At 49.7% G+C, this 24,041-nt stretch overlaps 1 protein-coding gene across 1 annotated transcript in view; it reads right to left on the bottom strand.

Annotated features, from left to right (window-relative positions):
• Positions 1-8,425: 8,425 nt before the first annotated feature.
• DYSF (dysferlin) overlaps positions 8,426-24,041 on the bottom strand; it is a 120,154-nt gene continuing 104,538 nt past the window's right edge. The window contains 14 exon segments of the mRNA XM_070948767.1: positions 8,426-8,564; positions 9,026-9,048; positions 9,051-9,137; positions 11,321-11,490; positions 12,232-12,331; positions 13,194-13,335; positions 13,587-13,682; positions 16,412-16,500; positions 17,721-17,860; positions 19,423-19,565; positions 20,755-20,925; positions 21,443-21,534; positions 23,368-23,523; positions 23,833-23,961. Coding sequence (XP_070804868.1) covers positions 8,426-8,564; positions 9,026-9,048; positions 9,051-9,137; positions 11,321-11,490; positions 12,232-12,331; positions 13,194-13,335; positions 13,587-13,682; positions 16,412-16,500; positions 17,721-17,860; positions 19,423-19,565; positions 20,755-20,925; positions 21,443-21,534; positions 23,368-23,523; positions 23,833-23,961 — 1,677 coding nt within the window.

Raw genomic sequence — 24,041 nt, 5'->3', positions numbered from 1 at the left:
TTTTAAATTTAAAAACCTTTTTTTAAAAATGGGACTATTGCTCCAGTTCTTTGAGAGTGGACGGGGCTGAAATTTTGGGCAGATGAGAATGCTTCCATCGCTGTGTTGCAAAGTTTGCAGGGGCACCTGGGAAATGGCACTCCATTTTTCTGCCTGGGGTTTCAGTCATTGGAATAATGGAGTTACACTCTGGAACTCTGTTTCTTTATTGTTTTCGAGTGCTTGCATGAAAAGGTCTGCCTGCTTCCATGTGTTTGGGGGAAGCTTCTTCTCACGCCAGGAGTGACTTTTTTGGGCCTGCAGGGAGGGTGATGCAAAGCCTGGTAGGCCACCAATGGGTGCCCGTTCCATGGCTTTGCCCCATGCCAAGGACACCAACCCAACCTCCCAGATCTTGCCTGGCTGTTCCCATAAGTGGAATCAGGTGCATGGAGCATGTCTGCACATCTGATTTGTCCTATTCCCCCTCCCCCACCTCCGTTCCCAATTCAGGCTCTGGAAAACCACCCATGGCCAGCATCCAGATTTAATAGCATTTAGTGAGTAATGGTAGTGCAAATATCGCTTCAAAGGCAGATACAGGTGAGAAGGAAAACCCGCCACCCACCCCTCTCTCCCCGGCTAAGAGACCCGGATCCGGAACAGTTTAGAAGCGGATTGAAGAGACGGATTCTGGTTTGCGTCTCAGGTACCAAACTCACCGCGGCCAACTCTCCGCGGGACAAGAGTTACACTAAGATCAAAGAGATGGTGGAACAGAATCCTTAAAGAAAGGATGAGAAAGGAGGGACAGAATGACAGGGGAATGGCAAAAATTAAAACAGTTTTGTATTTGTTTTCAATAATTAAATTGAATTGTTATGTTGAATTGGCTGTGGGGAGTGGACCGTGGAGAATTGGCTGCGGTGAGTTGTCCTGTTTGGCAGCAAAGATGGCGGCACAGGAGATCCCTTCCGTGTGTGAACGTACAAAGAGCAGGAAGGGGTTTTCGTTACAACTTTGGAGGAGGATCCCCAGTTAGGAACCTGGCTGATGAAGTGGCCTTCTCAAGAATTTCACCCTCTTCTTAGACACCGAAGGACATTTCTGGAGACCCTCAAATCTCGATTGCACCTTGCTTTGAAGTACAGGTAGTCCTCCACTTACGGCCACAACGGGGCCCAAAACTTATGTTGCTAAGTGAGACACGTTGGTTCAGTGAGCTTTTCACTCTTCCACAACTTTTCTTGCCACATTTGTTAAGTGAATCACTGCGGTTGCTAAATGAATAACACGGTTGTTAAGTGAGTCTGGCTCCCCTGTTGACTTTGCTCGTTAGAAGCTCGCCAAAGGGGATCACGTGACCACAGGACACTGTGACCGTGTCCTTGCCAAGCATCCGAATGTAAATCCCGTGAACGTGGGGATGCCACAACGGTTGTAAGTGTGAAAAACGTCCCCGTTTTGTCAGTGCCATTGTAACTTCGGTCACTAAAGCGAACGGTTGTAAGTCGAGGGACTACCCTTGGGGGACATGAAAGGTGGGAAACTGCCCAGCCGTCTTTGAAGGGCTGGTGGCCCTTGGGACGTCCATGGACGCTCAAGTGAAGGCGGATCAGGAAAGAAGGCACCAAAGACCCTCCCCCATTTTTACCTGTGCACAATTTGCACCTGCACAGAAGTCCCAAATTCCTCTGCCAGACAGAACTGGGGCACCCAACACTGGTGTGTGTGTGTGTGTGTGATTTACGCAATGGCCACCAGGAGGGTCTCCTGTGCTGGGCCTGGCAAGGAAGGTGCCTTAGAAAGAGCAACACTCCCCCTTACAGCTGTGCTCGACCTCATCCGCATTTCCTCCCAGGAGGGGGGATGATGGGAGTTGTAGTCCAAACTTCTGGAAGGGAATTGTGCTCTAGCAACCAAAGTAAGGGCCCAAGGCATCACAACCAGCCTGTAACGTAGCAAAGTGGCCGGCCTTGGTTTGTGCAGTCATGACCGCCATCTTGGCCCCTTGCTGGATGCCCTGGTCCTCGTCCTCTCTGTGCCAAGCCTTCTCCTTCCTCAAGAGGGCTTCCAGGTTGCTGGGGCCTGACGGGTTGCAGCAGCCACCTTCAAGCGTCTCCAGGAAGGGCTTCTTCTTCAGAAGATGGGAAGACCACGGTCATGCAGCTTGGGACATCCATCCATCCAGGTCACCGGAGCAGCATTTGGGACAAATTGGGCAGGGGGCAGGTTTTAAGATCTGGGGTTCATCTCAATAGTGCGGTTTCTACAAGGCGACGTTGGTACTCTTTCCTTCCACGCAGTTGTGTGATGGGAAGGATGGTCTCCTGCAATCTTCGTAGGTCTCCTTGGTCTCTTGCCCGGCTCCAGGAGACGGGTGGGTTCAGCTGAAGGGCTTCACCAGTTTCATGGCAGCGTAGTTCTGCAGAGGGGACAGAAGAACCACAGGGGAGTCAAGGCCAAGAGATGCCAATCAGAACAGTGGTGGGACCAAGCTTCTTCTAGAAAGGGCCAACTCCACCAGAAATGGAATTCTGCAGAGATCTGTGGCTCTTCTGGGCCGTAAAAAGCTTTATAGGGGGACAACCAGCACCTTGAACTGCACCCAAACTATATGTCGGGACCACCGCAGCTCTTGAACTCAAAGTATCCTATGAGGAAAACATGAGTGCCTATGTCTACTCACACCACCACATTCTGGAAGAGCTCCTGCTTGCTCTTATGCAAGATGAGCTCCACAGAAGGTGCATTGGAGTGGTTCAAAGGAGAGATTACCAAGGCATGAATGAAAAGAGAAAGTCGTTGGCCTACAAGATGGAACTGTGAAAACGTGGTTCTGGCCACAGTTGCCACCTGCTCCTTGATCAGGTGCCGTGGATGCAAAGATCCTCAGATTAAAACCAGCTCACCACGGGAGGACAAGAACCCACCGAGAACCAAGAAGGAAAGATTCCTGGGGTCAGAAGGCTTCTATGTCCATGGCCACTGCATATTAGCAGGGCTTAGCTAGAGCTTGGTCCTCGTCACCCACGTCCTCACAGCCTTCAGGAACTATGACGGTATCTCAAGGACAACACTGGAGGTCCATCCTGTGCAGCTGAGTATCATCTAAGGGAAAAATAGCTTGACCCCCTCGTCTTTGTTGGAGCCCTTCAATTATTGGAAGACACAACAGGAATAATGCAGTTATTCTGGCTTCATAAGAAGATGTTTTACCAGGATATGCAAAATGGCTTCCTTGCCAATTTTTAAAAACGACCCTCCCTCCCCTCCCTTCCATCCTTCCATCCATCTCCTCCCTCTCTCCCATCTTTTTCCTCCCTTCCTCTTCCCTCTCCTCCCTCCCTCCCTTCTCCTTCCCTCCTTCCTTCCATACTTACTTACTTACTTACTTAAATTAGACCTACCCAATTCCAGCAACCATTCTTTATATGTTTTATCCTCCAGCCCCCTAATCCTCTTTGTTGCTCTTCTTTGCACTTTTTCTAGAGTCTCAACACCATTTTTACATCGTGACGACCAAAACTGGATGCAGGATTCCAAGTGTGGCCTTTCCAAGACCTTATAAAGTGGCATTAACCCTTCATGTGATCTTGATTCTGTCTACATCTCCCTGATCCCTTGTCCCTGGTGAGCCTCAGTTACAGATGTTAAACAAATGGGAAGAGAATGGGAAGCCCTGGAGGACCCCAAAAGAAGCCCTCTATGGGCCAACCTCTCCCCTACCGTCACTCTCTGCAGCAGCCTCTTCAGGTGGAAGGAGCATTGCTGCCAAGGAGCCCCCCCTACTCTCGCCCCAGAGGAGGAGACCGTCAACCTTCCGGATGGCAGCCTCCGTTCCTCTGTCAAGGATGTCTTGATGCTCACCTCGCCCAACCTCCTCTCACCTCTGGGAGCCCCTCCCCATCCTGGGCAGGCAGGGAGTGAAGCCTCCGGGGAGGTGCCAGATCTCACCGTTCAGAGCTCTAACATGCTTTTCTTTGGGGCCAATAGAATTAATCCCATCCCGGAGAATCCCACAGGGCTCCCGTCTCAAGAGAAACGAGGGGGCCAATGACAGGTGTCACTTCTGCTTCTAGGGGTCCTCCGGGGCCACCTCTGCCCACCAGAGGGGCTCAGAGCCTTGCAGGCGGGTTGCCGGAGTGAACCCAAAACCCAGAAATGTCTCCGTCCCATCTTCTCCTTTGCACCACCACCAACAACCGAACGTTATTCCGGGAGCTATGGAGCCGCCCCAGAGAAGAGGGGCCAAAGAAGAGGGGCTCTTCTCCAAAGCCCCCGGAGGGAGGACCAGAAACAATGGATGGAGACTAAGCAAGGAGAGAAGCAACCTGGAATTGAGGAGAAAGTGCCTGAAAGTGAGAACGGTTAACCAGTGGAACTTCTTCCTGCAGAAATTGTCAGTGCTTCATCCCTGGAAGTTTTTAAGAAGAGACTGGACCACCATTTGTCTGGACTTATATAAGGTCTCCTGCTTGAGCAGGGGGCTGGACTAGAAGACCTCCAGGGTCCCTTCCGACTCTCTTATTCTCTTACTCTACATTCTGCTGTTAGCGCGGATTTATTGGGGCCGGTTGGAAGCAGCCCTGCGTTCCCAGCCGGGGTCGGGTGAGTTGTGGAGCAGGGAACAGCCAAATCCTCTCCTCCCCCCACCCCCCTTTGCCGCAGGCTGCCTCCCCGGCAGGAGCCAGTTGCAGACATCCAAAGAAAGCCTCACTTCTCTCTCTCCTGAGGGAGCCACGGCTTTACGGGCACGTTGACAGCGCTGGAAAAAGCTCTCCCGAACACCGGCTTTGATTCACACACACACACACACACACACACACACACACACACACACACCACAGTCCAGGCAGGCAGGGGGTTCCCCTTCCCAACCCACTGGATTGAATTAGGAGAGGCTGATCTCAAAAAAAGAGAAGAAAGAAAGAAAGAAAGAAAGAAAGGAAAAGAAAGAAAGAAAGAAAGAAAGAAAGAAGAAAGAAAGAAAGAAAGGAAGGAGGGAGGGAGGGAGGGAGGGAGGGGGAGGGAGGAGGGAGGGAGGGAGGGAGGGAGAAAAAGGAAGGGAAGGAAGGAAGGAAGGAAGGAAGGAAGAGAGAGGGAGGGAGAAAAAGGAAGGGAAGGAAGGAAGGAAGGAAGGAAGAGGGAGGGAGGGAGGGAGGGAGGGAGGGAGGGAGGGAGGGAGAAGAAGAAAGAAAGAAAGAAAGAAAGAAAGAAAGAAAGAAAGAAAGAAAGAAAAGAAAGAAAGAAAGACGGGAGGGAGGGAGGGAGGGAGGGAGGGAGAGAAAGGGAGGGAGAGAGAAAGAAAAAGAAAGAAAGAGAAAGAGAAAGAAAGAAAGAAGAAAGAAAGAAAGAAAGAAAGAAGGAAGGAAGGAAGGAAGGGGAAGGGAGGGAGAGAGAGAAAAAGAAAGGAAAGAAAGGAAAGAAGGAAGAAAGGAGGAATGAGGTGAAGGAAGGAAGAAAGGAAGGAAGGAAGAGGAAGGGAGGGACAGAGAGAGAGAAAGAAAAAGAAAAAGGAAGAAAGAAAGAAAGAATGAGGCGAAGGAAGGAAGAAAGGAAGGAAGGAAGAGGAAGGGAGGGAGAGAGAGAGAGAAAGAAAAAGAAAGAAGAAGGAAGGAAGAGAAAGAAAGAAAGAAAGAAAAGAAGAAGAAAGAAAGAAGAAGAAAAGAAAGAAAGAAAGAAAGAAAGAAAGAAAAGAAAGAAAAGAAAGAAAGAACCCTGGAAAGAGATCAGCAGCCAGCAGCAGCCAAGGAGCAGGAAGGGAGGGGTTGGGGGGGGTGAGCCCCAAATGGAATAAATTGCCATTTTCTGCTGGCGTCCAAAGTTCTCTTGGAGTCGGGGGGGGGGAGAGGGGGGAGAGGGGGGGAGGGGAAGCCTAAAGGAAGGTTGGTCCTTCTGCTCCATTGGCAGTTTTCTCGGCTGGAGCATTTACCGCCTTCTAATTAATTTCCCATCATTGGGACTTCCATGGGAATCCGGCCAGAAGAGTGCAGCTCTTATTTTTAGGGTTCATCTGGAGGTGAGTAGTTCTTCCATCTGGCTGGAAACACCAGGTAGTCCTCCACTTACGACCATTCATTTAGTGACCGGTCAAAGGCAGAGCGGCACTGAAAACGGTGACTTAGGACCGTTTTTCACACTTACGGCCACTACAGCATCACATGAACAAAATTCAGATTCTTAGCAACTGACTCATATTGCAGTGTCCCCTTTCCCACTCCTTCTAGCACTGATGTTGTTGTCTAGTTGGGTCATGAAACGTCTGCAAGGGGAACAACCCAGCTCAGAGAGCACCGAGGATTCCGTGGGAAGGGGTTGGGGGAGAAGACCTCCATGGCCTCGCCTGACCCAGGATTCTTGGATTCAACTCAATGGATGGGGGGGGGGAGGGGAGGGAGGGAGAGAGGGGGGAGGGGAGGGGGAGACCAATCTAGAGTGAGAGTAGCAGCAGCTCCAATCGGCCACCCATTTCTCCTGGATGCCGGAGCCTTCACAAACACAATGATGGGTAGTCCTCGACTTACAACCTTTCTGTCAAGCTTCGAAGTGTACTCATGGTGGGGAGGGAACTGGAATGTGAGTTTTAAACATCAGGCCGTCAGCCTGTGGGAACCAAGGTCCCTGCTGCAGGTGTTGCCCAGACTTTCAGACGTCTGCTCACAACAATATGGTGACGTTTAATTGGACGATGTGACCTTCGCTAATAGGAGGGAAGGAGGATTCTATACTTTAATTAGGTTCAATTGTGTGGGAATTAGCCAGAGTTGGTTTTGCTTTCATTCTGTGCTGAAATGATGTACTCAATAAAGTTTTGCATTAAGGGATCGTATCGCCTCGACGGTGCTTGCTGAGTTGGGTTCTTCAGTTGGAAGCTGACACTTATGACCGTTCGAAGTTACTATGGCTCTGAAAAAAGTGAGTTATGAACCGTTTTTCACCCTTATGACCATTGCAGCATCCCCGGGGGGTCATGTGATCAAAATTCAGATACTTGGCAACTGACTCCTATTTATGACGGTCCGCAGTGTCCCGGGGGTCACGGGGATCCCCTTCTGACAAGCAAAGTCAACGGAGAAGCCAGATTCACTTAATGACGGTGTGACTGACTTAACAACTGCAGTGATTCTGCAGTTAACGATTGTGGCAAGAAGGGAGTAAAATTCCCTTAACGAGTGTCTCGCTAGGGAAGGTGATGGAACTGGGGGGGACTACAGGACTTGGGGCAGCCTGGAACCCTAAAACACCCCCTGCCTTGCCCCAATGGTGGCTGATTAAACTCTTAGAAACTATTCTCTAATGTTTCAGTTTTCCATCTGCAATCAGAATAACAGAACGACAGAGGTGGAAGGGACCTCAGAGGACTTCTAGTCCAACTCCCTGATCAAGCAGGAGACCCTCTGCCATTTCAGACAAATGGCTCTCCAATCTCTTAAAAACCTCCAGTGATGGAGCACCCACAACTTCTGGTGGCAAGCTGTTCCAATTGGTTAATTGTCCTCCGTGTTAGGAAATTTCTCCTTAATTCCAGATTGCTTTTCTCCTTGGTTAGTTTCCATCCCTTGCTTCTTGTCCTGCCTTCTGGGGCTTTGGAGAATAAGTATAACACCCCCCCCCCTTCTTTGGGGTAGCCCCTCAAATACTGGAACCCAATCATTGTGAGATGAATCCACAAGCTGTCTCAGTGCTGCGTTCTGGGGCATCCCTTCCTTTCAGAGCTGTGCTGGTTCCCCCTTCGCCCACCACAGCCCTCCCCCCCCCTCCCTCCCCCTGCCCCCCTCCCCCACTTGTGGGCTTGCCAAGGAGTCATGTGTAACAGAACAGCGCAAAGAAAGACCCAGATTGAGGGTGAGATGTTCAAGTCAGCAACCTCAGAATTTGGGGAGGGAACGGAAGACCTTTTCCACAGAGGAGAAATTCCAGGACTTGCCTCGGTTGCTTTCCAGAAAGGGGAGTCAGGCTGCCCAAACCTTTCATACACGGGGTTTCCATTGCTCTCCTGCTCCATCCCAACCTCAACACCGAGCCCCTTCCCCCCAACATCATTCAAGGGGGCTCTGAACAGCCGCCACCACCCCTGAGCAGGGCAGCAAGGATAACCATGGCTGGGTGCCTCTACTTAAAAAAATGTAGGACCAAGAAGCGGTTCCATAACATACATACATACATACATACATACATACATACATACATACATACATTCCGTCCAATGTCTTGGACAGAAGGAAAACCTTCCCCACCAGAGTGGCTACATTGTGCTAGCAGGATTTTAAGAAGCTTCCTTCCAATGGGGTCACCTGGAGCTTCTCCCAAAGCCTCAGAAGAAGACAAGACTGAGAAGAAGATGAAAGAAAGAGGACCGAGAGAAGAGAAAAGGGAGGAAGAAACGGAAGGAAGAGAGAAGGAGAGATGAAGGTTGAAGGGCCAAGATCTTACCGGGAAGGCGTTAGATGAAGATGCCCAGGAAGAGCAACAGAATGAAGACAAGGAGGAAGATGAGGAAGATCCACTTGAACCTTCTCCACAAGATGTACTTCAAGGTCTTGTAGGGCGAGGTGAACCACAGGAAGGAGGTCTCAGGGCGCCTGCAACAAAGAGCATCTCAGTGGGTGAGCAGGGAGCCCTTCCTACCACCCTATCTCTGATTTCTCTGGAAAGGAAATCGGGGTAAGTCAAGAACACCTTAGACTGGGGGTCTCCAACCTTGGCGACTTTAAGACTGCTGCACCTCAACCCCCAGAATTCCCCAGCTAGCGATTTTAAGACTGGTGGACTTCAACTCCCAGCTGGCTGGGGAATTCTGGGAGTTCAAGTCCACCAGTCCTTAAAGTGGCCAAGTTGGACACCCTTTCTTTAGATCCTGTGATATTATTGACATGTATTCCTTTCTTTTTCAATTTCCCCTCTTCTCCAAGTATGGGTCTGTTTGGAACCCTCAGTTACTTTCCAGATTTCCCCTTCTTCTCATTCTCATTCTCTCCAGCGGTCTCCAAGAGAAGAGAAATTAAGCCAAAGCACCCCTCCCACCTCTCTTGGTGGCTCTTACTTTGGGTCTTCTAGCTTGGGGGTTTCATGTTGGGTTCATCCCGGCCCAGCCCAGCTGGCCGTTCTTCATGCTCTTGTTCATTGATGATCTCCAGTGTCATCTCCAACTTGCCCTGCAAAAGAGAGAGGTGAGGTGAGGTGAGGCCACATTTGAAGACCAGAGATGGGAGGATTGATCAGTTGTGGAGCAGTAGGTATGGGAGGCCACCTCATTTGCATGCAGAAGATCCAATTCTTGACATTTCCAAGGAAAGAAACTGGAAGAGACCGATGGAAAAGTCCCTTCTCTTCCACGGATACCAACTAGCAGTCAGAAAAGTCTTTAATTTCACAACATATGGGCAGACTTCACCCTTGTTTCAAGTGGGAAATGGTGACCATCCTAGATCAAGCCAAGTCCAAAATCAGTAGGGAATTTATAGAACTCAGACAAATTGGCCATCAACGGACACACAGACATAAACGATACCTACATACTGTGCAAAAGAGACAACCAGCAATCCAAAAAGGGCACCAAAAGGCACCTCCCCATCAGCAATCCACACCCAGATGAGCTTGGATTAACTCCAAGATGAACATCAGACCAACAGTCAAGAAGTTAAACAATACTCCGATCAAGGAACTAAGAGTAAACAGCCCAACCAAAGAATCTCCCATTCCCACCAACACTGACAGGGGCAAGCCACTAGAATATAAACTCAGAGCAAACCCCCACTCTCTACCAGCACTGATGATGTGACCTAGTTGGGTTATAAAATGTCTGCAAGAAAACAATCAAACTCAGAGAGCTCCAAGGATCCCACACTCCTCCTCCTCCTCCTCTCCTCCTCCTCCTCCTCCTCCTCCTCCTCCTTTATGTTGCCCCAAAGAAGAGGGGAGTCACCTTATTCTCTAAAGCCCCTGAAGGCAGGAGAAGAGGCAACGGATGGAAACTAATCAAGGAGAGAAGCAACCTGGAATCAAGCAGGAGCTTCCTGACTGTGAGAACAAGTAGAACGACTTGCCTCCAGAAGTTGTGGGTGTTTCATCACTGGAGGCTTTTAAGAAGAGACTGGGCAACCAGTTTTCCGAAATGGATAGAGGGCCTCCTTCCATTTCGAACAGGGGGGTTGAACTGGAAGAAGACCTCCAAGGTACCTCCCAGCTCTGATGTCCTATGAACTAAATAGACTAACATGCTGCAAGTTATGCAGTTTTATGGCCTGATCCCAATGCTCCCTTTCTTCCTGAAGCAGTGAAGGAGGGGGAGAAAGGCTTCCCTCATCGCTTTGTACAGAACCTTTGGACACCATAATGTACGTGGCCATCAAAGCATCTCCTCGGTTGTCCCCACAGACATCGTCCCTGAACCTGCTTCCTGGAGTCTTCAAAGTTCCTCCAGAAGGGAGGTGGGGAGAGGAGGTTGCCTAGAAAATCTCAGTCCCTTTTTGCAATTCTGAAAGGGGAGCAGCCCTGGGGGAGCCTGGCCTGCCACTGGCCTTCTGGATAGTCATTCCAAGTCATCCAAGTTCTAGACCTGACGTCTGCTGGCAGTAGACCACAAGCCAAGCTTGGCCCAGGAGCCTCTTGGAACCGAAACCGAGCTTCTGATGTCGCTTTCCTCTCATCCCTAACCCATAATTGGGGCAGGCCTGAGACTTCTGTGGTGTTTACATGGGTTTTTTCCCCTTCCAGCAGCACGTGAGACCCGGAAAAAGGGGCAGCTCCCCCATTGCACACTCATGCCCACCCTTCTTACTGTTTCAGCCCTGCCTGCCTCCGTCCCGGCAAGCAGGGAACAAACCACAGACTGTTGAGGCTATTCCCAGTGCTTCACTGAGCATTCAGACTTTGGGAAAGGCTTGGTGCCCTCTGGGTTGCCGTGGGCACTGGGCACACCGACCCTTCTGTGGCCGAAACTCAAGGACCAGGGGAAGAATCCAAGATCAAAGAATCCAGATCACATGAAGTGCTAGTAGCACCGCTTTGCAAAGCCTTAGTAAGGGCCACACTTGGAATCCTGCATCCAGTTCTGGTCGCCACAATATAAAAAAGACGTCGAGACTCTGGAAAGAGGGCTAAGCTGTGGCAAGGAAGGTCGTAAAACAAGGCAAAGCTCACTTAACAAAACATCTCACTTAGCAACAGAAATTTGGGGATCGATTTTGGTCGTAAGCTGCATTAACTGTCCTCAGGGTAGGCAGAAGACTTTCAGAACATGCAGAAGGAGAGGGTCGGAAGGGGCCTTGGAGGGTCCTAGTCCAACCCGCTGCCATACTTCCACGCCCAGAACAAGCGGGGTCAGAAGAAGGCTTACCGCGAGGCTCTTGGTGCCTTCCTGCTCGGTCACGCAAGGCCACCAGCCCTTGACCGTCTTCTGCTCAAACAGCGAGACGTCCCTCTCCCGGAGCTCCAGGAGGTCTAAGTGGCATTTGTCGGCAGTCTTGCTTGGCTTTGGCATGCAGTTGAGGTCCAACTGGATGGAGCCTGGAACGGAGGGAGAAAAGAGGAGTGGAAACTGGGGAGAAAGGGAGCCAAATAGCCAGGTCTCTTGCGGAGGGAGGGAGGGAGGGAGGGAGGGAGGGAAGGAAGGAAGGAAGGAAGGAAGGAAGGAAGGAAGGAAGGAAGGAAGGAAGGAAGGAAGAAAGAAAGAAAGAAAGAAAGAAAGAAAGAAAGAAAGAAAGAAAGAAAGAAAGAAAGAAAGAAAGAAAGAAAGAAAGAAAGAAAGCCAAAATTTTCCTGGAAGGCTACCTATCTAGGTGTATCTGGGGGAGGCTGGACCTCTCTGGAAAGCCACATGGATGCCCAGAATTCAACGGCCTTCTTGTGGCCTTTCAGGAGCCCTTCCAGGTCGTGGCTGACTACCTGTGGGGAGCCCGTTGTGGGCCGTGGGTCACCCTCAGGCGTGGCCCTGTCTCAGGCGCCATTTGTCCCCCTCTTCCCTTTGCCCAAATGTGCCCCAGGCAGCGTCTGTAGATGTGGAGAGATTCGTGGCACAGAGAGGGATTCCAATACTGTCCCGCAACCACATCAACTTTTCTTTCTCTTCTACGATTTCAGAGCTGCACATTCATTCCTGGCAGGTTCTCCCTGCCAGTTCCCCCAAATAACCCCCCAAACACAACCACGTTAAGCAGGAGAGGAGAACCCGGAGGGCAATGAAGCAGCAAGGAAGCTATAGACAGAAGGGAGAAATCCAGCATTGGCCTCCTCGGATTTACCACTCACCCAGGTAATCATCGAAGGAGAATTTGTCGTTGTCCCAGATTTGAAGGACCAGCTGGGGTGCGACTTTATTCTCTGTCTTGTCCAAGCTCCAGAAATGTTCCTGCATTTGAGCGTAGAGAAGAAGTCATGGCAAGCAGGACTACAGTGAGGTTCACCATTAAGTAACCGAATACAGAATCCGCTCCAGAGGTTGTGGGTGCTGAATTGCTGGAGGTTTTCAAGAAGAAATTGATTCAGATTAACAGGGTTGGAAGGGACCTTGGAGGTCTTCTAGTCCAACCCCCTGCCCATGCTGGGAGGGCCTTATGCCATTCTGGACAAATGGCTGTCCATTTTCTTCTTCAAAACCTTCAGTGATGGAGGACCCACAAGTTCTGGAGGCAACTTCTGTTCCACTGATGAATTGTTCTCGCTGCCAGGAAATCCTTCCTTATTTCTAGATTGGATACTTCTGTATTCCAGTGCAAACCCTCTGTAGAGAGATCAACCCCCCCTCCCTTCTAGTACTGATGATGTTATCTAGTTGGGTCAAGAAATGTCTGCAAGAAAACCACCAAGCTCAGAGAGCACCAAGCAGTTCTCCTCCTCCTCCTCCTCCTCCTCCTCCTCCTCCTCCTCCTCCTCCTCCTCCTCCTCCTCCTCCTCCTCCTCCTCCTCCTCCTCCTCCTCCTCCCTCCTCCTCCTCCTCCTCTTTGCAAAACCTACTTCCTTCTAGTACTGATGATGTTCTCTAGTTGGGTCATGAAATGTCTGCAAAAAAACCACAAAATTCAGAGCACACCAAGGAACTCCGCAGTTCAGCCCTGAGCTACAAATATTCTCTTCTATCCCCCACTAGTAGTATATAAGCAGAGGGCCAATCCTCTTCTCTCCTAGCACAGACCCATCAGCATTTGACACAGCTGTTTTTGAGCCTCCGTGGATCCCCCGCAAGGGTCACCTCAGCCTTCCCAGATGCTCACCTTCTTCGCCACGGAGCAGACCTGCTCAGCAGGGAGATAATCAAAGGGGAAGATGAACCTCCAGTTGAAGTTGCCTTCACCTCCCAGTGACCTGTAGTGCACATCTGTCTTCTGCTTGTTCTCCTCGTAACCAACCAGCCACCTGCCAGCCACAGAAGAAGACCAGGCCCATCAGCTACAACATCCAGCCACAGGAGCTCCTGTCGAAGAGTGGTCCCCAAAGGGCTTTTCCCTCCTCACCCAAGAAGCTTCTTCAGTCCTTGGTTGAGAACTTCAGGACTTCTTGGATGGGAAGCCAAGGAAAAAAACCCCAAGAAAGTCCAGTTGCCTTGTGGAAAAGACCTTTGGGATAAGTGTGAGGTGGATGATTGAGGAAAGCTTTGGGCTACCTACCCTTTCACGTAGATGTCACTCATTTTCTGACCGGTGATGCTGAGGTCATCCAGGATGACGTCTTGGGCATTCCAGACAATGCAACGCAAGTAGAACCTGGAAGAAAGAGCCCAGACGGGGTTCAAGAGTCTTTTGTCAAAGAGAAGAACAGCAAACAATACAAGTATAAAAATATATTACGAGGGTCTTTCACTGCAACCAGCAATGGAGTAATCACCTCCCAGGTTCCTAGGATCTACTTCGTAGCTGAAAATCAAGGTAGCCCATGACATCCCCCTCTCTCCTCTTTTCCCTCCCAGAAGGAAGCCACCAGATAGTTGCAACATCCCAAGCAGTAAATGCCACCTCTACCCAATTCCTCCTCCCAGAAACAGAATTCACCTTCCACAAGCCATTTCAGTAGCATCCCCAGGGAATCAACCCTCCAGGGATGGACCTGCTCTCCGGAATCTGCTGGGCCCACCGAATGCAGAATACCAGAGTTAGAAGGGACCTTGGAGGTCTTCTAGTCCAACTCTCTGGCCAAGCAGGAAACCTTACAGCATATTAGGCAGTTGGCTGTCCAACCTCTTCTTAAAAACCTCCAGTGATGAAGCTTCTGAAGGCAACTTCTGAAGGCAACTTCAGAACTTCTTCAGAACAACTTCTGGTGGCAAGCTGATCCAATGGTTAATTGTCCTCAGCATTAGAAAATTTCTCCTTCATTCCAGATTGCTTTTCTCCTTGGTTAGTTTCCATCCGTTGCTTCTTGTCCTGCTTCCTGGTGCTCTGGACCCCCCTCTTCTTTGGGGCAGCCCCTCAAATACTGGAAGCCAATCATTGTGAGATGAATCCACAAGCCATCTCAGTGCTGCGTTCTGGGGCATCCCTTCCTTTCAGAGCTGTGCTGGCTCCCCTTCACCACCACAGCCCTCCCTCCCTCCCTCCCTCCCCCTGCCCCCTCCCCACTTGTGGGGTTGCCAAGGAGTCATGCGTAACAGAACAGCGCAAAGACCCAGATTGAGGGTGAGATGTTCAAGTCAGCAGCCTCAGAATTTGGGCAGGGAATGGAAGACCTTTTCCACAGAGGAGAAATTCCAGGACTGCCTCGGTTGCTTTCCAGAAACGGGAGTCAAGCTACCCAAACTTTTCATACATGGGGTTTCCATTGCTCTCCTGCTCCATCTGAACAGTTCCCCCCCCCACCCCCGAGCAGGGCAGCAAGGACTACTCTGGCTGGGAGCCTCTGCTTAAAAAAATGTAGAACCAAGAAGTGGTTCCGTAACGTTTGATCAGAGCCGCAAAGCTGTAGAAGGGATACTTTGAAGGTCATCTATTCTCATCCAAGAAAAGGTCCTGAGCAGCAAAGCAGGATTTTAAGAAGCTTCCTTCCAATGGGGTCACCTGGAACTCCTCCCAAAGCCTTAGAAGAAGACAAGACTGAGAAGAAGAAGAAAGAAAGAGACCGAGAAGGGGAGAAAAAGGAGGAAGAAACAGAAGGAAGAGAGAAGAAGAGATGAAGATCGAAGCTCCCACGATATTGGAAGGCTGCTATCATGTCAACTCCTTAAACTTCTTTTAATTAAACGTAGCCATGCTTCTTCTCAAGATAGTCACGTCCTTTCTTTTTCGGTGTCCCATTGAGAGCCTGCTTGTCCTAAGCATCTGGATGGCCATGTTGAGGTTCTTCTTGTACTATACTGAGCATGGACATGCACAATGTTAACCACTCGGCAACTGCAGAGTCCCATGGCAAGGAGGCCATGTTGGGGCTCCCTTCATGGTTGCAATCCTGGAGATCACCTGCTACAGGGGGGTGGGGAATGCATGGTGGTTAAATCCAGCCTCCATGTTCAAAAGCGACCTTCTTAAAAAGGCCAAGAGATGGTAGGGAAACTTCAGTGTCTTCTTTCACTGTCCGTCTCCTAACTAGAGTTAGGAAGAAGATTTTCAGCCAGATGAAACCGGTCATATTCAACAGATTGTCTACGGCAGTCTTTCTCAACCTTGGCCCCTTGAAGATGGATGGACTTCAACTCCCAGAATTCCCCAGCCAGCCAGAATTCTGGGAGCTGAAGTCCACTCATCTTCAAGTGGCCGAGGTTGAGAAACTCACTGGTCTATGGGGAAAGCTACTGTGATGATCCGGAGCATGGCACAGTGATAACACAAACAGCTGGCAGTTCAAATTTCCCCAAACGCTCCCACGTTTCTGGCCAGTACCAGAGCAAAGTGATGTCAACCCCACGCACACACCTCAAGCAGCCTCTGGCTGCAAATAGCCCAGCCGAACACTTACATCAGGGCTGCACAGCAATAAATCCAGCAGGGCAAATCAAGGACTTCAGGAAGAAAAAGATCCAGGTAATTAGTCCAGAAAGCCAGAAAGAATGCAAGGATTCTTGGAAAGTTCGAACATCAGCACTCAACACTTCAGGAACTCAGTGTTTGTTCCCGACAAATGTCCCTTCCCACAGTGTCTCCTTAAGTCTCATTCCCCAGATGTGCCTTGTGAAAATGGGTGGGGCACTCTTCTCCTTAGCCTGCTCAGTCTACAATGTTCACACCTTCTCTCCTCTCTCCGTGCTCTCGGATCAGGAGGGGGTGGTCCTTGCTCCTCGCCTGAGCTCTGTCTCTCATGTTCATCCTGCCCCTGTTCCTCCCTGCCTACAAGCTGTCCTAATCCCGAAAGGCCCTGGCCTTCCCCATTTTCCTCCGAAGCCAACAAAGCCGCCCCCTCAATCTCCGTAGGCTCAGGTTCCAGCTCGTCTTCCCCTGCAAATTCAGGCTCCGATGGGGACATGGCAGCTACGTGCATGAAAAAGTCTGAGAGGGGAGGTCCTTACCTCTTTGCTCTTCGAGGGGTCACGTTGAATGGTGGTCCCGGTGGCCCAAGGGATTTGGGAAACAGGTCCACCCAAAGCTGAACTTTGCCCTGTAATGAAAGGGGAAGCCATGTATTAGAGAAGAAGGGTCTCTTTGCAATGTCCCTGGCCAAGGATCTGGGTTTGAATGCAACTCCCTGACTCTGTAGCCAGATGTCTGTGGTGACAGCAGTGGAATTCCTGCAGAAGACAACCAATCTCTCCATCCTCTTCCTGTCTATTGTGGTGGTTTACTAAGGACTGGTCATTGGTCCAACCGACTCACATACCCAAGTTTCAGTTAGGCCCTGGCCAAGGGAGGAGGGAGTCTTCGACCAACCTGCATCTACACACAACTTTAATTAGCTGGAGGGCAATCACTAGGCAGCCTTGCCTTGGAATGCACCATCTCTTGCGGGGGGGGGGGGGGGCGGATATTGATAATGTCTGCAGAATAATTTGGGGTTCCAACTTGAGCTCAGGTTGTGCAGCAATAAATCAGATTGAAATCCAGGCAGCTTTGAGGAAAGGAGATTTATTTATTCTCCAAAACAAAGAGGTTTGCCTAGGGGGGCAGCTAGTGAGGAAGTGGGGCACAGAGAGGTCATTTTATATGGAAGTTTGTCCTGGGTGTGTTAGTGTGTACGTGTGGATTTCTCGGGTGACACTTAAGGGGTGTGGGTGGGTGTACGTGCTGACTCCAGAGAAGTTGATTAAATCAAGTGATGTGAATTGGGTCTCTTTGTTTAAACTGTATTATAATTATGTTTACCTTGTGCTAATTGGGTCTGTGTGCTTGCTTTTGTGTGTGTTTACAATTTGAAATAGGTGTTTAATTAATCCTTATTTGTTGTAAATTTGAAAAGATTTGCGGGGGCTGCTAATCAGTCATTTTGTTAGAGACACGGGATTTCCTAAATAGTATTTCTAAGACATTTATATGCATTTATAAATTCTTCCCACAATAGGAATCTCTCCCATCAACTCCCACGTGCTGACATGCGGCATCCTTTACACCAGGAAGTAAATTGCCTAAGATGTGTGAATTGCCCTGATCATCTTGAGTGGAAGCCAACATCATCGCCAATGTCTGATGATGGATATGGAAGAAGAAGGAGGAGGAAGGGAGGAGGAGGAGGAGGAAGAGAAGAAGAAGAAGAAGAAGAAGAAGAAGAAGAAGAAGAAGAAGAAGAAGAAGAAGAAGAAGAAGAAGAAGAAGAAGAAGAAGAAGAAGAAGAAGAAGCAGCCACATGTTCCTTCAGAGTCACCACCTTCTCCCTGCCAACTTTACCTGTTCAATGTCCGGCTGGAGAGGGCTGTACAGCTGCCTGGTCTCCACGTGCTCAGGGATCAGGCCTTGCTTCTGCAGGACATGCAGGGCAAGCCGTTCTTCCAGAGGACCCAGGTGGGGGTTGGGGGGCTTGCTGTCCTCTGAATCGAAGAGAAAAGGCAGAGATTTCACCTGTGGGTCAACTGTTGGGGCTCCTGTCCGCAATGCAGGGAGGGATGGAGGGGGAAGGACGCAGCGGGGACCCCAGAGATCCGGCTGCTGTTCTGTTTGCATTTGCTCAAGCTGCCCACTCTTCTCTTAGGTTAGCGACAGAAGAAAATATTTCTGGCGCAGGGTTGAACTGTGTGGTCCTTGGTGCGCTTGGTGGGTTTCTTGCAGACGTTTCATGACCCAACTAGGTAATATCATCAGTGCTAGAAGGGAGGGGGGTTTGCAGAGGACAGGAGGAGGAGGGGGGGTGGAAGGGGGAGGATGACTGAAGTTCTTGCTGCTCTCTCAACGTGGCTGTTTTCTTGCAGACATTTCATTACCAAACCAGGTAACTTCATCAGTGCTAGAAGCTGCCACAGCTCATCCCTGTGACAACGTCTCTCTGTGCTGGACAGAAGCTTCACCTACAGGCCTCTGCTGCCCACACAGACCCCAAAGGGGATTGATTGTCTTTTGGGAGATCCGAAAGAGGTGCCAGAAAGCTGGAAGACTCTGTCACTCTTGATATATAGAATAACAGAGTTGGAAGGGACCTTGTAGGTCATCTAGTCCAACCCTACACCATTCCTGACAGATGGCAGTCCAATCTCTTCTTGTGAAAGCTTCCAGAGATGAAGCTCCCACAACTTCTGAAGGCAACTTCTGTTCCATCGATTGTTCTCACCATCAGAAAATTTCTCCTTATTTCTAGGTTGAATCTCTCTTGTCCATCCATCATTCCTTGTCTGGCCTTCAGGTGCTTTGGAAAATAGCTTGACCCCCTTCCTCCTCTCTGTGGCAGCCCCTCAAATATTGGAACTCTGCTTTTCATCTCCCCCCTGGTCCTTCTCTTCCCTAGACTAGCCAGGCCCATTTCTTGCAACCGTTCTTCATGTTTTAGCCTCCAGTCCCCTCATCATCCTGGTTGCTCTTCTCTGCCCTCTTTCCAGAGTCTCAACATCTTTTTTATAGTGTGGTGACCAAAACTGGACGCAGGATTCCAAGGATGGTCACACTTTACTTAAAAACTGCCAATTAGTACCAATAAAGGAGAATCTTTGTAGCTCAGGGTTGAAATGAGGGCTCCTTGGTGCTCTCTTTAGCTGGGTGGTTTCCTTGCAGACGTTTCATGACCCAACGAGGGAACATCATCAGTGCTAGTAAGGAAGAGTTTGCTTCCCATTCCTTACTAGCACTGATGATGTTCCCTACTTGGGTCATGAAACGTCTGCAAGGAAACCACCCAGCTCAGAGAGCACTGAGGACTCCACAATCCTCCTCCTCCCTACAAACCTCCCCCCTTCTGGCACTGACGATGTTCCCTAGTTGGGTCATGAAACGTCTGCAAGGAAACCACCAGGCTCAGAGAGCACCGAGGACCCCTCACTGGCCAGTCAGTTGCTGCTTTTGCAGGGGCCGGAGTGGGAGGCCTATTCAGTTTGAGATTACTGGCCCCACAGCCGTGAACTGAAGCCGCAAGGAAGCCGAGAGGCGGGAGCTGCGTGGTTTTTACCCAGGTCCGAGAGGTGATACGTTTGATCTCCAAAGACGACCTGGTCAGTCTTGAAAACCGGAAGTTTGCCCTTGTGTTGCAAGGAAAAGTGATGGAGGAGTTGTGAGGGGCGCAGCTGATCTCTCCACTGGTTGGGCCCAGAACTGGAAGGGAAGAAACGGGACAATCAAGCAGAGGAACCTCAAAGCATCCTTGCTCCAACGCTCTGCAAGGTCTGGGCAGGTAGTCCTCCACTTACGACCAAGCACAATTGAGCTCCAAATGTCTGTTGCTAAGCGAGACCCTTGTTAATTGAGCTTTGCCCCATTTTACAACCTTTTTTTTGCCAAAATAGCAGCGGTTAAGTTAGCAACACGATTATTAAGTGAATCTGGCTTCCCCCCGGGGGCCTTTGCTTGTCAGAAGGTCGCAAAAGGGACTGTGTGACCCAGGGACACTGCGACCGTCATAAAGATGAACCAGTTGCAAAGCGTCTGAATTTGCATCACGTGACCTCAGGGATGCTGCAACGGTCGTAAGTGTAAAAAACGGTCATTAAGTCACTTTTTCAATGCCCTTGTGAATGAACTGTTGTAAGTCAAGGTCCACCTATAGAGCCTTGTAGCTTCAACTTGTTGAATCTTCCTCTAGAGCCATTCTGGCTGGTCACAGGGTGGGATTTAGGGCAGACCTAGCTGCAAAGTTCTTTTCTGAGATCAAATAATACAGATTAACAGAGTTGGGAGGGACCTTGGAGGTCATCTAGTCCAACCCCCCCCCCCGCCCAAGCAGGAGACCCTACACCATTTCTGACAGAGGGAAGCCCAGTCTCTTCTTGGAAGCCTCCAGTGATGAAGCTCCCACAACTTCTGTTCCATTGGTTGATGGTTCTCACTTGTCAGGAAATTTCTCCTTATTTCTAGGTTGAATCTGTTTCCATCCATTATTCCTTGTCTGGCCTTCGGGTGCCTTGGGAAATAACTGGATCCCCTTCCTCCTCTCTGTGGCAGCCCTTCAAATACTGGAACATTGCTCTCCTGTCTCCCCTGGTCCTTCTCTTCCCTAGACTAGCCAGGCCCAGTTCCTGCAACCGTTCAGGAACCTAACATAATATGTACTTCAAGCCCTTAGACAGACGTGTAATCATGTTTAGCTACATAGGACGGGGCTGAATCTGGTATGTTCTCCATGCAAAAGTCTGTCCCACCACTAAGCGATGTCAGTTTCATAGTGGCAGCATCTGAGAGGTCCAGGAATCCAGAGATGCCACCACCAGGATGGTCCTCTCCTCCACCTTGGAAGATGAGTCAAACTCTGTGAGCAAGTTTTATATGATTGTCCAGAAGTACTCACACGCAGTAAGTCTGAGGAAGGCCACAACGAGCCCCATATCTGGAAAGGAAGCGGTTCTCTAGGTCAATGATGGTCTCCCCAATCTTCTCATCTTTGGACAAGAGGTCATAGTCATACAGGGTGATCTTCAAGTCCTTCTCCATGGGCAATGTACAAGTCAACTCAAACATCCTACAGAAAGCAGAAACACGCCATTCAGCTGAAAGGAACATGGGCTGGGATTTTATGGAGTTGCTGCCGCTGTTCAGCAAATGAAACTCCTTTCTAGCATTGATGAGGTTACCTCGTGGGGTTATGAGATGTCTGCAAGGAAATAACCAGACTCAGAGAGCACCGAGGACCCATAGTCATCTCCTCCTCTTCCTCCTCCTCCTCCTCCTCCTCCTGCATTCACTGCAGGAGAACTCACCACAGACAATTCAACACTGTGCTTATCATTTCATTCAGTTACTTTTATTATTGGTGTCCACATTTTGGTTGAAATTATTGTAACTGTTGTATTTCTGGATTGACTTTCCTTATTTTACTACCATTGGCCACGGTTCGGTTGAAATTAATTTAACTTCTGCATTTGTTGAATTGTCCTGCAACGGCTTGTCCCATGGCGAGTTGTCTGTAACAAGTTGTCCCATTCCGTTCAGGAAGAGCTACTCCCCCCCCCGTCAGGGACTTATATGGGAAGACTTACTTTCCAAAGACCGGGTCCAGGGTACAGGGGATGTAATTGTCCTGATCGTTGATGGACTTCTTCCCCGCAGAAATCTTCACATAAGGATCACACTGTGCAGGAGAAGGAAAGAGGAGAGGGTCAAGGCACTGAAGAGGCAGGAAAGGACCAGCGAAGGCAAACCATCCTTAAATATTTCTACCATAAACGTTCAGACTGCACCCTATGAGACAGGCTGGTTGGAGAATGAAGGAGAACCTCAAGTCACCCTTGGGTCTTCTCCTGTCCTTCACCACTACACCATGCTGCCTCTACTGGTTCCTGCAAATAGACTGAGCAACGAAAGAGGAAACTTAAGAGGAAAGCTCCAGAATAGGAGTGTCCAACCTTGGCCACCTTAAGACCTATGGACTTCAACTCCCAGAATTCTCCATCCAGAACTTTCCTTCCCAACCTGGTGGTCCACGATTGCATTGAACTTCCTGTTGGCTGGGGCTGGTGGAGGCATATGGGAGTATTAGTCCAACCCATCTGGGACCCACTCAATTAAGGAACGTTGCTCTGCGTGTCCTCAAGAATCCCCCCATAGACACATCTAAACTTCATATACCTTACGCTAAATAAAAACTAAACTGATGTAAGCCACATGTTGACCATAGATGGAACCCATGTTGCTACTGAGAATAAACAGACACTCATCACCAGCTCCCCCACCCACCCCCCACCCCATTCGTTGAGCAAACGGCTTGCCAGTGAAGATGAAGCCACACAGAGCTCAGGGCTAGGAATGCCCCCCCCTCAACTAAAGTGCCAAAGTCCCAAAGGCCCTTTCTCCAAAAGGCAACGGGAAAGCCTTGGTTTTTTACCTCAAAACATTTAATTTCTCATCCAAGAACAAGCTTCGGTTCTGAAGAATTGAATAAGATTTAGAAGGGAATGGGAATGGGAATGGGAATGGGAATGGGAATGGGAATGGGAATGGGAATGGGAATGGGAATGGAAGGGAAGGGAAGGGAAGGGAAGGGAAGAGAAGAGAAGAGAAGGGAAGGGAATGGAAGGGAAGGGAAGGGAAGGGAAGGGAAGGGAAGGGAAGGGAAGGGAAGGGAAGGGAAGAGAAGAGAAGAGAAGAGAAGAGAAGAGAAGAGAAGAGAAGAGAAGAGAAGAGAAGAGAAGAGAAGAGAAGAGAAGAGAAGAGAACTTGGAGGTCTTCTAGTCCAGCCCCCTGCTCAAACAGGAAACCCTATACATTCCAGAGTGGCTGTCCAGTCTTTTCTTAAAAACCTCCAGTGAATCTGGAGCACCTACAACTTCTGGAGGCAGGCTGTTCCACTGGTTGATTGTTCTCAATAGGAAATTTCTCCTTAATTCTAGACTGGTTTTCTCCTTGATTAGTTTCCATCCCTTGTTCCTTGTCCGGCCTTCAGATGCTTTGGAAAATAGGTGGAGCCCCTCCTCTTTGTGGCAGCCCCTGAAATACCGGAAGACTGCTCTCATGCCCCCCCCTCCAGTCCTTCTTTTCTAGACTAGCCATGCCCAATTCCTGCCACCGTTCCTCGTGTGTCTTTGTCTCCAGGCCTTTAATCAGTTGCTCTTCCTTGCACTTTTTCTGCACTTTACTTGGAGGAGAAGCTAAAAGTTTTCAAAGGAAAAAACCCCAGAAACTCTGTTTGCCTTTTAGAAAAAAGCACCTTTGGGACAACCATGACCTGGATGGTGGAGCATCTCCACAGACACGAAGTGCAGAAGGAGCAAAATCTCTTGGAGCACGAGGGTAGGAGGGTTTTTGTGAAGTAGGGCGAGGAAGCCAAGGACTCCTCAAGGGACCTGAGGAGAAACCCTCTGAGAACTTTTTCCAAGATGCCCTGGAGTTTCTCTCTTGGAGGGGTCCCTCTGCTTCCTGGAGGGTCAGCCCCCCCCCCCCCCCAATTCTCCATCCACGAGCTCACTTTTCCATTGGAGTCCTTTGGCTGCAGATCAAAGGCCCGGATGATGTAAACCCTCACGAGACACTCCTGGGGGCCTCGGGCTGGAAGCTGGTGGAACTGGCGCGGAGGGACGGGCACCGTGGGGTCGTCGGGCAGAGGGTAGATCTTGAACGAGCCCTGCAAGGGGAGGAAAGGCGTGAGTCTTCCACCAACGCAGGTTGCTTGGACCTCTGTCCAGATGTTGCAGAGGGACTCCTGAAGGATGCTGGGATCACCTCTTGTACGGCTACTACAGGGGCAGCCTTCTCTCAAGAGAATATCTCTAGCATAATTTTTATTGTATTGTATTGTATTGTATTGTATTGTATTGTATTGTATTGTATTGTATTGTATTGTATTGTAGTTTAGTTTAGTTTAGTTTAGTTTAGTTTAGTTTAGTTTAGTTTAGTTTAGTTTAGTTTAGTTTAGCTTTAGTGATGGACCAACCTTGAATTCTCCAACAACGGTGGGGTCTTCGCTGTCATCCTGAGCTTTGCCGCGGGACAATTTAAAGGTGTGGCAGAAATCTGAAAGGCCTCCAAAGTCTTCGACGTTCTCCAACTCTGTCTCGTAGATCTAAGGAGAGAAGGAGATGGAAAGCATTTTGTTTCTTCTTTCTTCTCCTCAGGCGCTTGAAGGGATGGGCAGGGAGAGGG

Source organism: Pituophis catenifer, unplaced genomic scaffold (genome assembly GCF_029215685.1).
Source record: "Pituophis catenifer annectens isolate HBS135680 unplaced genomic scaffold, rPitCat1.0.hap2 SCAF_8, whole genome shotgun sequence".
In the NCBI taxonomy this organism is placed as follows: Eukaryota; Metazoa; Chordata; class Lepidosauria; order Squamata; family Colubridae; genus Pituophis; species Pituophis catenifer.
This window is presented reverse-complemented; position numbering and strand designations above follow the sequence as displayed.